Raw genomic sequence first — 15151 nt, 5'->3', positions numbered from 1 at the left:
CCCTCAATCTCGCGATGGGATTGGAGATAAATCCTATGGACTGTTTTGCAATTCCTTCACATTAAACTAGAGATATGGTGGCCAGAGGGAGAGATGCAGAGGAAATGTTCACAACAGGAAATGCACCTTTGTGCTGAGGCAAACATCAAGGCTATGTTTTTCACAGGAATGGACTGAAAGCGTTGTATATTCTACACTAGACGAAGGCTTCTAAAAGAAAACCCTGACTTACTGAGGCTGTCTTTGTCCCGAATTTTTCCTTTGCCTCCTCTTTGCCTCCTCTTGCATCTCTGCTACCTAAGTTTAAACTCTCAGTGGACTGTGGAGAACCTTTCCTTAAGCTCAGCAGAGGCTTGGTGCTCAACCAAAAAGCTTTAGGCTTTTAAAGTGGAGCAATGACAAAGCGGCAGATGCTCTGGTCTGCGGACCACAAAATCGCCTGGGTTTGGCGTCTCACATGGCATAGCTCTGACAAAAGCAGAAGCATCGGACTTGATCACTTGGCACCCGCATAGAAACTCCCCTGATGCAGCCAGCCCTTACAGGCACCCCCCCCCCCCCAAAGGGGGAGGCGAGGGGGAGTGGGTGGGATATTATCCACACGGGGCACCTGGTGCTTATTTTAGTGCTGTGAATTCAGCACCTGCACAGAGCACTGCTGCGCCACTGTCTGTGTGCAGAGTCGTGATAACAGGGCAGCCATTCACAGGGAGTCTGTCAGCTAGACCTGCTCCTCTTTCTCTCGCTTGCTTTACTCTCACACACAAACACGGGCAAACAAAACTGCAGTTGTGAGAAAGCAAAACACTGAGCTGGAAGTTATGGCCTTGGGTGCAAAAGCAAGAGGCAAATTTCTGTGTGGTAAAGACATTTAGAATGATGAATAACAACGACCGTGAGAAAGTGTGAGGGAGCTGTTCCTTCAAGGTACGGCTGTGAGTTTCTAACAAAGACCGAGGCTTAGAATAGCTCTCATACAGTATCTGTACACTGCACATGCATTACTCTTTACAGCAAAGAGGTTAATGATACCAAGACTGGGAGCTATGCTCATTCACATCATTATGGATGCATGTATTTTGACTCCAGTAAGGGAGTTGCAAAGGGGGAGGTCTGTATTATCTGTTAGTGACAAGACAACAGTGGCGCCACATGTCTGATGGACGATAATATGAGGGAACCGCTGAAAGATCATACATGGGGGTTGGTGCAAGCAGCTCTTCTCCTGGGAATCCATTCTTCCCTCCAGTCCGCCTCCCCCTTTCATCCTCCCTCTCTTCACTCTAGTCTGGGAGGGTCTGACCTCAGTGGACATCATTTACTTATATCCCTTCCCATTACCATAACATCCAGAGCCTATTAAAAACATCACATATCCAAAGGGAATTTTAAAGGAGTCCACAGGCCTGTGAAGTCTGGGGTAATACCAACAGTGAATAATAGAGGACAAAGAAGTAACATTGGTTGGCAACGGTATATTGCCTCCATGTCTCCATGAGTAACTTAGACCATAATATATTAGTGGAAGAGTATGCCTCCTATACCTATAACAGTAAAATGGTTTGTTTAGCTAAAGAACAAGTAGCCTAATGATTTACATTAATAGGTAAAAGGTGTGGAATAAATCATGACCACACAGAATAAATAGCTTCCATTATGTACAACATTCCTGCTTAACAATTTGTCCTGAATCAGGCTTTTGTGTGGATCGGTGGCTTGCCCTCATCCTGATTCAGTTGCTATGGGCCAGGAGGTATAGCTTGAAGTTGAGCATCAGTGTCAGTACAAGGGGAAAATAGTCCTACTAAAGTAGAAATTGGCAGTATGATTTGATCTGATATGGTCCCTGAGGGACAACTAAAAAGATCGTTTATGACTAAGAAAGCAAATCTTATTAACGGCAAAAATGACTGTCCCTCAGACTGACATGATAGACATTTTTCTGATGATCCATTAAACATACAACCGTATTTGCACCAGCAGTACAAACTTGACATTGCAATTGGGTTTCCATGAGTCTATCGCACTGAAGAGAGCGCCTTGCATCAATGATCTTTTAAGCGCAGATCTATGGCCTGGTCAAATACGCAGGACCATGAATTCGAACAGAGGCACCACATATTCCCTTCCAGACCAAATCTGAAGCAGTTACCAAACACAGAATTTAACAACAGCCAGGGATAACGACCATGACGCTAACAGTGATATGCACAAAGGGGCTACAGTTCATACAAAAGCTATATCTCTGTAACCCTCCAAGAAGTTAACAACGTTCACAAATGTTTTGTACCCGCAGGCAATCGGTATGCCACCGACACAAATGCCCGTGAAACATGAACACCGTTATAGGCGCGACGAGAACATTGCGCAAGGAAACCTGTACTTCAACAGTCTGCACGCTGACTCACCTGGTATGCTTAATGCCCTCGGTTTATGTTCTTCGATCCAATTCAAAATGCAGTCCTCGAACCGATAACAGGGTGCTGGGCGCTGGGAATCTTAGAAGTCTAGTTGGTGACGGTAGGCTATACTCCGGTTAACCTTTTGTGGATTAATTCCTTTCTCTGCTGCACCTGTCTCTCCCCAGGACAGATCCTGTGCGCTGGCGTGACATCCTTGAGACAAACTGCCTATCGTTTTGTCCGTTTTGAACCCTGGTGCTGAGTGTTCCTCCTTGGCGACGTAGACACGATGTCCTTTAAAGACATTCAACCAGAACTGCACACTGAACCTACAGAGTGACTGCAGCTTCAGGACCCGTGCAGATGCAAAGTGAATACCAAGGATGAACGCTAGGTGTGGTTGAATAGCTTGAAAAGCCTTGCTGCTGCACTGAACCAAAACGAATGGTCACACGCCTAAGATCTGCGAAATCGCCCCCATTCGTGTGGAATTTAGTCAGTGTTCTTTCTATAATTTGTGAACGTGTTACATGTCATGGAACCAAAGACACCAATGCAAGCTTCAGACTATGGGTTGGGAATTGCTCTCCTTTAGTTTAGTCATTTTATTTCTCATGAGACCAGTGCTTAACACTGTAAAATAATATCCCTACTTTTTAAGCCATTTTATGACACTGCAAATGATTGCATCGCGGCGTGTGGTCAATTTGTTGAAGTGAGGACAAAACTATATAGAGGCCACGAGACAAATCCATCACCAATATACGAGCGCGCATGCATCACACACACACACAGACACACACACACACACACACACGGCCAGCTATTATTTTGTGAAACGTGAATGGGAAAGTTGTTGTTGATGTAAACTTAAAAGTAACTTTATTTTATGTAACACCGTTTTATCCAAGCACACACATTTGTTTGAAACCTAAAATTAAGACCAATAAATAGAATGACAGGATGCAACACATCAAAATGAAAAAATACGATTCCTGCCTGCTATTTGGTGGACAGATATTTGATATAATATTTTTGTCAGGAGTGCCATCACCATCAGAATGACAAAGAACATAAAGGAAACATTGGGGAAATATTGTATGAATATTAAACAAGCTTGTGAAACCTTTGATCTCCTCAGCATTGATTATCCAAATTATCTATAGAATTTCCATGTTTGTATGATGGAAACAGAAAAATCAATCATCTTATTTATGTTCCCTTTGGTTCCTATTGGTTCTGAGGATAGTAATCTTTCACTCACTACAAAGGTATTAAAACCAATAAAACAATTCCAACCATTAACTGTAAAGGTACAATAGCCTATTTACCTAAAGGTATAATAGCCTATTTGTCAATGCTTCTGTTGACACCAATTGTGTGTGTATATATATATATATATGTGTGTGTGTGTGTGTGTGTGTGTGTGTGTGTGTGTGTGTGTGTATGTATGTATGGTCAGGTAGTAAATGAAAGTTATTTTTTTTTTGCAGTTTTTGTAAAGAACGTTCCATACCATCAAACATGAAAATCTGCACTGTGAACATCTATCTGTAGATTCTACTGTACCACAGGAAAAACCCTGAAGTTTCTTGGCGATGTTTCTCTGTGTGGCATTGCTGCCACCATGAGGTGGAAATGGGCAGTTGGTAGTAACATTACTGTAAGTTAAAGGGACAGTATAACAGTTGAAGGTGTTTACAACTAGTTTTGGTATTAGGCCTGTTTCTAAATTTAAACTGACAATATAGTCATGCGAAGGACAGACAAATATATCTGTATCCACATAGCTTTCCAAGCTGCACCATTATTTGAGTTAGCCATGGGCATCATCTTTCAAAAAGTACACATTCTAACCTTTAGAATTTATTTTTCAAAGGGTGTTTCAGGTCAAAGTTTATGATATGGAGTCCATATGCAGTACAACAACAGAGATATTAGTTTCACAATTTACCTCATGGCCCTCAATTTTCCCCAAAAGCTTGGTGGGAAAATAAAATTCATGACTGACATGATTTTTAAGTGGATATATAAACAGAACGGGTAAACCACATTTTTATCTTTGGGACCCTGGGGGGAGGGGGGTTAAAAAATAGGTTATTAATTGCCTAGTGACTTCAATTATTTTTGTACCAGTGGGATACTGATGGAGAAGAGATGTATTATTGAAGCTAGCCAATAGCCTGTAGTTATATATTCACTGATTTATGTCAAAACTTTAACATCACCTACTTATAGTCTAGGGGGCCTGTGACCCCCCGAGGTCACACTCAGAGTTACTGTAAGCTAGCCTACATTACATTTCATTCAAGTAGCAATCACTCTTTCCTGTCGATCCAAATCCGAATCCCATCCAGTGTCTCAAGTTCAAGTAGGTCTGGGGTGCGTCCTGTTAGCAACTTGCTAGCAATTGCGTTGTGATAGCAATAATTTTAAGGTTAAAATGAATAATAATTTAATTTCTAGACTAGGTTCCGTTATCCATGTGGCCCTTCTTGGTTTAAAACAAAGACAACCTCCCCTCCCCCAATGAAATGCTAATGTGGTGGTTCAAGGGCTATCAGGTACACAGAACAAAGGATGTTACCTTGATATAATATATCCATGTGTCATGAAATGTGAATATATTCATGATTGGTATCATTGTAATAGTCTCAGTACAAGGATTGTAATGATTTGATTGTGAGAATGTTTGGAACATTCTATAAGTGATATTTCTGATATATAAGATATCTCTCCTCATGCTATTCAGGTGTGAAGTGGGTGTGAGTAGGTGTGTCTGATGCCAAGTGGAGAACCAACCAAGTGGGCTTGTTTTGGCGCCAAAATTCTTCCTTTGTTTAAAGCATTCAAAAGTAACTAAACTGCAATGTTTGTCAGACTTGGACTTAGACTAAGACTAGAAGGATGTAGAACGGAAGAGAGGGAGAGATTGGCTACAGGCCTTCCAGGCCTAGGCTACATCATAGACCATTTTTTTTGTACCCTCTGCTTGTAACAGAATAAACTTGATTCCTGAGTTTTTCCTGAAGTTTGCCAGTCTAAGATTAATATTAAGTAATTATTCACCACAATTACTTTCAGTTGGCAATGGAAAATATTTTTTACAATCGATGATTGCAACCAACAAAGTTGCTTACTTAGTTAGCAACTATGGTTTTGGGAAACGCGCCCCTGGATAGCAGATCCTCTCACAGATGAGCTATCCGGTCACCCTTTTTCACTTCAAACGTCTCCTTGTTGAAGTTGAAGAGCACTACTCCGACGTTTCCCCTGAAGTCTTCGTCCACAACACCAGCTCCCACCTCTATAAAATGTTTAGCTGCCAGTCCAGTCGAGGGGCCACTCTCACATAACATCCATGAGGAATTGTGAGTTGTGACATTGTGAGTGTCGGTCTTCAACAGTGTAGTCGTAGGCCTACTGTATAAATCACCTTTTGCTGACCCTCGTGGAACAGTGGCATTTTCTTATTTTTCGCAAACTTCAGGACTGGTTTGAAAGTTTCACGTGCACACGCAAAACCTTTTCACATGAAACTTTCATGTGCGCACGTGAAACTTTCGCGTGTGCAACAGAGGTCGTAATTTGTCCGCCGCTCACGGCCCTCGAACCCGCTACCTAGACACACACCGGCATGGGAGTCGAACGCTCTAACCACTGAGCTAAAAGCCCAGGGTTGCAACTCAGCGGTTAGAAGCATTCTTAAGGTTAGGGCTGTGAGGATTTACACGGGCAACTAGCACACTAGCTCAGTTCGCCTCCGTTACACGTGCGCACATGTAAGTTTCACGTGTGCACATGAAAGTTTCACGTGAGCACATGAAACTAAACTTTAGATTTTATTTTGTTCCGTAGTTTAGAGATGTCTGTGACTAACTCAGTCCTGCTCTTCTTTGAGGGAGATACGGCAGTTGCTTCTGTAACCTCTCGCATGTGCTCAGTTTCTATTCCATTCCCATTTAAAGATGCCAATTAAACCCTATCACTTAAAGCTCAAGCTCACAGCTGCCGTCAGCTACCGCTGAAATTAAGAAGACGCCTATGTAGTCACAAAGCCAGAACTGAGAGACTCAGGAAGAAGTTTTTATCCCCAGGCCATCCGAACTCTGAACTCACACTTTACTGACTTTGCACACATTCACTCCTCAGCACTCATGACCCCCCCCCCCCCCACACACACACACACACCTACAAGACTTTTAGCACTTTTACATCCCTCTCCCTATGCTACAGACCTTTTATTTATTTTCTTATTTCATCACGTCAAAACACACACACACACACACACACACACACACACACACACATCTGACTTTTTCCAACTTTTGCACATCTCCATAGAACTTTTTATTTTTGATTTTTGATTTCTCCTCCATCTACCCATGTCCTTGATTGCCTAGCCTTTCTGCCCCCCCCACCCCACCCCACCCCCATCCCCAACACACACACAAAAAACACACACACTTACATCATCACTGTCATCACCTCACATACATACAGCACACTGCTTGCTACAGTAAGCCTCCTCTACAGTGCTGCACACTGCCCCCCCCTCCCTACACACACAGCACATTGTCTTCAGGATCTTCTCCAACACACATCCTCTACATACATCTAGCACACTGCCCCCACCTACCCACACACACACTACACACACACACACACACACACACACAGTCACTGCTCCACTCCCCTCCCGCCCACACACACATCTTCACTGTCATCACTCACATACATCATACATACAGTACTCTGCTTGCAATAGTAAGTCCCTTCACCATACTTGCAGTACACTTCTTCCTTGGTAAGGGAGTTTTTCCTTGCCCCTGTTGCTCTTGGGTGCTCCTTGTTGGTGCCCCCCCCCCCCTCTAAATCCTTGTATCTTCCCAACACTGTCCTCTTGTGTATCTTTTTTGGATGACGTAAGGATACAAAATCGTAATTTCCGGTAGCTACGCGATAGTTATCCTTAGCTTGCTTGCTAGCAAACGCCCAAGGCAATCAGACTCGTTCCCTCATTGTAGAACTTTTCAGAGATCAGGATGAACACCAAGCTTCACTTAACCTGCTTCAAGTATATTTTAGCATTTTGATGTCCAGGCGGCACGTTGTTAGGGCTGCACCTTTACGGGATTGTGGTAAGTAACAATGTTGTTTGCTGACGTTAGCTCTATGGTCTGTAGTCGGTACGAATGACGGCTAACGTTAGCTGTCCGGAAGGTTAGCTTTGATAACGCTAGCTTTCAATCTCAGACTTGTGTTTTTCTTGTCCGAAGGCCCTTATTTAGAGTAGTGTGAGACTTTGCTATGCATACCCTCTGTTCATCGATAATTCATAATGCCAAGTTTACACTTAGCTAGTAGCGTGAATTCATTGCCACAACAGACTTTATAATGCTAAGTTTCTTTACTCGTTTGAGTGTTTTAGCGACCAAATTAGCTTTACGTTACGTTCACGTTAAGTTACCACTCGATTAGTCATTTGGCAACAGCCAGGCGTTTTCTCTCAATCTAACAATGCTATTTAAAGATTAAAGTTGCCCTATAGCCAGTTAACTTTAGCATGCTAACTTACTACTGTTATCTGGTTTGTAGTGTGTACGTTAACGTTAATGAGAGATATTGAACGTAACATTTTATGAGTATGTTATCATCGATGCGTACGCCTATTTAGCAAAGTTAGTCATGATTCTTAGCGAATATTACGTCATGAACGTTAGACATAGTAAATAAACATGGCAGTTGATCCATGTTTTGCATACGATTTGATGACGTAGATATATCCAACTATTTGTTTTTCTCTTGGCAGTTCAAGGTTTCATTTGGTCATAGAAGATGAACGGATTGTCTGTTGGAGAACTGTGCGGCCTCTTCTGCTGCCCACCCTGCCCCAGTCGTATCGCAGCGAAGTTGGCGTTTTTACCCCCCGAACCCACTTACGCACTTTTGCCCGATTTGGAGTCAGGACACACGGTCCCGTCGAATTTGGGGGTATCTGGACTGCGCTCACGACTCGGGGGTGGGGGAGGAGGAGAGAGAAGTGGAAGTGAAGGCAGATGGAAGCTGCACTTAAGTGAACGTGCCGAGTTCCAGTACTCCCAGAGAGAACTGGATGGGACCGAGGTGTTTCTGACACGATCCAGTAGAGGAAACAAAGTGGGGTGTATGTACATCCGATGTGCCCCCTCAGCCAGGTGAGAGTCAAGTCAAGAGAGACAAAGCATCGCCAAGCTGATCTTTAGGCCTACATCTGATTGATTTAACCACTTGTTTCTGTTGACTAGTTTCATTAACACATCTTTTAGGTTTCCCTTTTAAACATTGTGTCATCTCTGGTTTACAGATACACAGTCCTATTTTCCCATGGAAATGCAGTCGACCTGGGACAGATGAGCAGCTTCTACATTGGCTTGGGAACGCGCATAAACTGCAATATTTTCTCCTATGATTACTCTGGCTATGGTGTTAGCACTGGAAAGCCATCAGAGAAGAATTTGTATGCAGACATTGATGCAGCCTGGCACGCACTACGGACAAGGTAATGTTTCACGGCAGTGTCTTTTTATGAGTTGATTTTACCCAGTACTCTAAAAGTTGATTGAAGGATTATGATTAAGGGACCTCTAACGTCAACAAATGTGAAAATAGGTGTCACCACTCCTGTGCTGCTTCAGGTGACCATACAGGTATGTGGCATAGCAGTGTCTTGAGGGTGTCCTCAATAACAATGTGTGACATTCCTTAAATCTTTACTTTGAAGTGGCCATACTGTTGAAATTTAATCACACATGCACATTATTGATCAGCATAGTATTCAACCATTATCAGAAGACATAGATGTGGTGTAATAATCACAAAGGCGAGTGGGAAGAGAAAAGGCTCTTCCAATGGGAGTGTTGTGAAGGGAGAGAGCAGCCACTACATCCAGCCTCAGACCTGAGTGTCCAGGGCAATAACCCTGCTGTGACCTGACCCAGGTTCATTGGTACGGTTGTCTGAGGACTAGCGTCCCTGTGATTGTTGTGCGCTCTCTAACCTGCCTTAAGCACCTTCTACTCACTTCCCATCCCAAGGCTCCCCTTCCCATCCAAGGCTCCCCTTCACATATCAAGGTTCTCCTTCCTTAATGGTCCATCCATCATGGGAGTCCCTGGTAAGAGTGAATGGTCCTTGTATTAGTAAAATGATTGCCACCACCAACCACCATTTCTGTTACCCATACCTCTCCACAATCTTGCAACATATGCCATGTACATAGATCTGAAGGGAAAGGAGCCTGCTTATCTAATGGGTGGATCACTTGGTGCTCAGAAGCATGTAGCATTGTGTAGAGCTCGGCCAAACGTCCAAGTTTTTACAGTGTGTGGCACCATTTCTTTGGCACAGGTATGGCATTAGCCCAGAGAACATCATTCTGTACGGCCAGAGCATTGGCACCGTGCCCACTGTGGATCTGGCATCGCGATACGAGTGTGCCGCTGTAGTGCTGCACTCACCTCTGACCTCTGGCATGAGAGTCGCCTTCCCAGACACCAAGAAGACCTACTGCTTTGATGCCTTCCCAAAGTGAGTGAATTTCACTATTATTGTAGACCTCATGGACTTCTGAAGGCCCTGGGGTTTATTCTGAATGCACTTATTTTAGTCGTCGGTTGTGATTTTTGAGGAGCATAAATAGTCATATGGGGTATGTGTAGACTAACCCTCCTATGGGTCTAGTTATGAGTAAGTTTAATTTACAGTTGACAGATATACAGCGGAGAAAATAAGTATTGAACACGTCAACATTTTTTTCAGTAAGTATACTTCCAGAGAGGCTATTCGCATAACATTTTCTACAGACATTAGTGTTAACTTAGGTAATCCACACATATTCAAAAATCCAAATATTAATGTCCCTAAGTAGAGTTATGAGTAAAAAAGTGGAATGGCACAGGGAAAAAGTATTGAACACACTAAGAAAAAACAGTACACAAAGGCAAGGAATGGCAAGGAACGAGCTGGAATAGTTAGAGAGTAATTATCCCTCCTATCTGTGCAAATTAATGTAAGCTGGGTTAGTACATATTGATGAGCTATAAAAAGGTTTTTCGTTACCAAGTTGTCACACAAGAAACATGTCATGATGGGTAAAAGCAAAGAGCTCTTCCAAGACCTTTGCAACATTATTGTAGCAAAACATATCAATGGAACTGGTTACAGATGCATTTCAAAACTTCAGAATCATCCAGTAAGCAGTATTGGAGCCATTATCTGCAAGTAGAAGGAACATCACTGCATCATCAATCGGCCATGCACAGGATCTACTCACAAGATTTCTAAACCAGGAAGTCAGAAGTGTAGCCTAAGAGCCAAGGACCACTCCAGAAAGACTTGGAGGCAGCAGGTTCAAATGTTACAGAGAAAATCATAGGTAATGCACTCCACTGCCATGGCCTCTATGCACGCTCACCCCACATGACTCTATTACTGAAGAAAAACATGTCGAAGCTCATTGAAAGTTTGCTACACAACATTTGGACAAGCCTATGAAATACTAAGAGCATGTATTCTGGTCAGGTGAGAGCAAAATTTAACTCTTTGGATGTCATACTACACACCATATTTGGAGGAGAAATGGCACTGTGCATCACCCTAAAAATACCATACTGTACCAACAGTGAAGTTTGGAGGTGGAGGCATCACGGTGTGGGGCTGTTTTTCATCTCATGGTACTGGCAGACTTCATACAGTTGAAGAAATGATGAATGGAGCCATTTTTTCTGGGAGAATCTTGCCATCCACCAGAACAATGAGGATGAGACATGGCTAGACCTTCCAGCAGGACAATGATCCAAAGCATTCAGCAAAGGAAACTCTCAATTGGTTTCAGAGAAAGGAAATTCAGGCCCTGACTTAAATCCAATTGAACAGTTTTTCAGTTGAACAGATTTCAGTAGGCGTGTTCAATACTTTTTTCCTGTGGCATTCCACTTTTTTACTCATAACTCTACTTATGAACATTAATGTTTGGATGTCTTATATGTGTGGATTACCTAAGTTAATACTAATGTCTGGTGAAAATGTCATGCAAATAGCCTCACTGGAAGTATACTTACTGAAAAAAATGTTGACGTGTTCAATATTTATTTTCCCTGCTGTATATATTATACACACTGCCTAGAATTAGAGATGCACCGATTTCCGTTTTTTTCTGAGTTTGACCTGCCGATACCGATTTTAGCAGATTCCGATTTCATTTCTTCTAACCATTTTACAGCACACACAAATAGTTATTTTTCTATCTTTTCTTTAATAGAACAGGTTAATATAGAAATGTAATCAACTTATCAATAATTAAATGGCTGTTAAAAAAATGGAACCGGTGAGCAGACAGATTCTTCAAGTCTAACTTCAAGCAACACCAAAGAGTTTTTTGTACCTTAAAATAATGTTTCCAAAATCGTTTCAGTGGTTCATCAACTTGTAACAGGGTGAACGGCACTTCTGCATTCGCTTTGCCGCCCTCTATCGGCTATAACCATGTAAGTTTGCCAGATTGGGTAGCGGGTCTGTAGTTCGATGGAATGAGACATAAGAAACTATAAATTTGACTTGCATCTGATGTCGCAATACATCGTACTTTCATAAATCGTGCAACATATTCTACCTTGTCTGTGGACATCGTTATTTGCAAAGCCGGTTCTGGATAAACAACAGCGTGCATGAGACAGAGGGAAAGTTCTTTGGTGTTGCTTTAAGCTGCAGTATCAAACTATAATGCTTCCCAGTGTGGGACATTCATTTCACACACTACTAATATAAATGCACTGTTATGGAACATCCATTTTTTTTCTTCTCACATCCAATATCCAACTAAAAATACAAAGACAATTTTCATGATACATTTGAATATGCTACCGTGGAACATATTTTCATATGCATTGATGAATTTATGGGAGGGCGAGGGAAAAGTGGTTGTAGCCTAGGCTATCACGCAAACACAGGGGAGGAAAAGTGCTAATAGCGATTAGGTGCTCCACCATATATTAAAACAGCGCACGTCTGTTTTGCGGTAAAAAACTTAAATCCAAATTCCGGTTAAATGCATCAATTAGGCTATAGAAACTTTCAGAGATGGCTGATTCAGTATTCAGAGCATCAGTTTTTCTTCATTGTAGGCTACTATGTCAAAAGCAACTTTCGTTTGTTCACTTTCACAACATCCACTTTTCTATCTAGGTTATTAAGGCATAGCCCTACTCTATGTACAGTAAATAGTTAGAGTATTTTTTTTTAAGTGGAGTAGAACTACTAGGGCTACTGTATGTCGCTGCTTGTTGACATCTTATTATCATGTGTAGCCTATGATCGTTACACTTTGATTCTTTTCCATGTCGCAATCGGTTATCTCCGTTCAGCTGCGCTTGTGGTTCAGCTGTGGGCACGCAATTAGCGGAAGGGATGAGCGATGTTTACGTAGCCTAATGAAGTGACAGCTTAGTAAATTCCACGCAATATAGCAAAGCACAGCGTTCGCTGCATAGAAAAACTCAGTAGCCTATTAGCGCTTTCTTTGTAGGCCTATATATATATATATTTGGGGCAGCCGTGGCCTACTGGTTAGCGCTTCGGACTTGTAACCGGAGGGTTGCTGGTTCGAACCCCGACCAGTAGGGACGGCTGAAGTGCCCTTGAGCAAGGCACCTAACCCCTCACTGCTCCCCGAGCGCCGCTGTTGTAGCAGGCAGCTCACTGCGCCGGGATTAGTGTGTGCTTCACCTCACTGTGTGTTCACTGTGTGCCGAGTGTGTTTCACTAATTCACAGATTGGGATAAATGCAGAGATTTATAATTTCCCTCACAGGATCAAAAGAGTATACTTAAACTTCTACTATATCCAACCCTGAGTGTTGGCCTGGTTGCTAGCTTCAAACTTTGCAAACTCAGCTGGGTGTTGTTACAATTGCGGCACACGAGTGCATTTGACCAGCATAAAATTGGCATGTCTCAGACTGACTGGCCAGTCGCCGGTCATGGCCGATGTAGAAATGAAAATCGGCCAATTCCGGTCACCAGCCGATCAATTGGTGCATCTCTACCTAGAACGTGTTAACGGTCTGTTGTCAGCGAGGGAGGTTGTTGATGTTCCCTGTCATGCTCCCTCCACAGCATTGAGAAAGTGTCCAAAATCACATCTCCAGTGTTGATCATCCATGGCACTGAGGACGAGGTCATTGACTTTTCCCACGGGCTGGCCTTGTTCGAGCGCTGCCCCAAGGCTGTGGAGCCACTCTGGGTAGAGGGAGCTGGCCACAACGACATTGAGCTCTTCAGCCAGTACCTGGAGCGTCTGCGCCGCTTCATTGGCCAGGAACTGGCAGCGAACGCCTGAGCAGGTGCACATGTCTGTCTACGGAGGAAGAGGAGTTTCCCACTCAGATGGGCACAAGATAATGTGATGCTCCCGTGCCTGTCTTTTTCCCCAGGCAGCTGATTGGTTGCATCTGTTTTTTTTGTTTGTTTGTTTTTGGTATGTTTGTGTTTGCTCATCTTTTGTTTTGACTGTACATATTTTCATGTCAAGAGTCCCCAGGTTTTTATTTTCTTTACTTTTTCTGTGTCCATGTGCTGGTCGCTTGCATTTCACAACAACTTTTTTGGCCTTTGTTTCCTGGCCTCGCAGAATCTTGAAGGGTTTGAACCTCCTGCAGACGATAACCCCAGGTGGTTATACCTGAGTCGCATCGCTCGTCTCCTGCATACGCAAGCCCCCAATTGGCTGTGTGTCCGTCGGCTCTGTCACTGCTCTCTCTACCTCCCCCTGCTTCTGCCTGGAGCTCTCCTGCTGTGGTAGCTGGTCTTGCAGCGTTAATGTGGCGTCAGTACACAACTTTAGAAGGACCACACACTACACTTGAATCAGCCCATGATCTCCTCTGGCTCATGTAGCCAACTGACTGAAACTACACTGCTTGTTTATCCTCTCTGGCTGAAATGAACCTTACTCAAGGGGTGGTTTTTAACCTGAGGTGCGATGGGTATGCCCTGCTTACATATCTGATGAACTCACTACTTTGGGATATATGAAACATTTTGGGAATGGAAGAGGATGGTGGGGGTTCCTTTTGAGTAACCTTGCACGTAAACAGAATATATGTTGCCAATTTGAAAGTTTGTCTTCTGTCCTGTATGTTGTTTTTTTTGTATTTCCTACTACATGTTTTTGTTCATTATGGTTTTTGTATCTTTTCCTCTATATAAAACTTTACTGACTGCACTAAATGTGCTTTAGAGACATGGATGTTGAACTTGCCAAATCTATTTTTGTAAAAAGATAGTATTTCATAAACCAAGGGACCCTTCTCAAAATAGAGTTGCTTTTAAATGGACAAAGGCCGTTTTAGAGTGTTCTGTAGGGGTGACTGACTTTTTAAATGGACTTCATCGAGACTCGAGAGAGACTGTATGAGAATATTTATTTGAGATTTAACGTCTTCAGTCCATAGCTCCATATCAGAAGTGGTTTCCGTTTTAGAGAATATTTTAATGCTTTGTCCTTATTTTTTGTTTATTTGTTGTATTGTAATTGAAATGAATAAAGCAACAGTCTCCCAAGTAATTTTAATTGTCTGTCCATGCTTTTAGTTTAAAAGTGGATTCAGAAGAAAAGTCCTGATTTGATGAACGATGTTTGGAAGGTTTAGGTGGTAAGCACTGTGTTCTGCCCCTTCTTCCATCCAGTCTGTAGCATGCGACTTTGACAT

General features: G+C 42.7%; 2 protein-coding genes across 2 annotated transcripts in view; one reads left to right on the top strand and one right to left on the bottom strand.

Annotated features, from left to right (window-relative positions):
* sema6ba (sema domain, transmembrane domain (TM), and cytoplasmic domain, (semaphorin) 6Ba) overlaps positions 1-2771 on the bottom strand; it is a 68423-nt gene extending 65652 nt beyond the window's left edge. The window contains exon 1 of the mRNA XM_042062687.1: positions 2409-2771. The gene's annotated coding sequence lies outside the window, so the exon portion shown is untranslated. The remainder of the gene's footprint in view (positions 1-2408) is intronic.
* Positions 2772-7356: 4585 nt separating this feature from the next.
* Positions 7357-15006, top strand: abhd17aa (abhydrolase domain containing 17A, depalmitoylase a). The gene is made up of 5 exons (XM_042064450.1): positions 7357-7543; positions 8215-8599; positions 8749-8943; positions 9792-9971; positions 13557-15006. The coding sequence occupies exons 2-5, from the start codon at positions 8241-8243 to the stop codon at positions 13777-13779; spliced, it is 957 nt and encodes a 318-aa protein (XP_041920384.1). The 5' UTR covers positions 7357-7543; positions 8215-8240; the 3' UTR covers positions 13780-15006.
* The last annotated feature ends 145 nt before the right edge of the window (positions 15007-15151 follow it).

This window comes from Alosa sapidissima, chromosome 1 (genome assembly GCF_018492685.1).
Source record: "Alosa sapidissima isolate fAloSap1 chromosome 1, fAloSap1.pri, whole genome shotgun sequence".
Lineage (NCBI taxonomy): Eukaryota > Metazoa > Chordata > Actinopteri > Clupeiformes > Clupeidae > Alosa > Alosa sapidissima.
The sequence above is the reverse complement of the archived record's forward strand: the minus strand, read 5'-3'. Positions and strand labels throughout refer to the sequence as shown.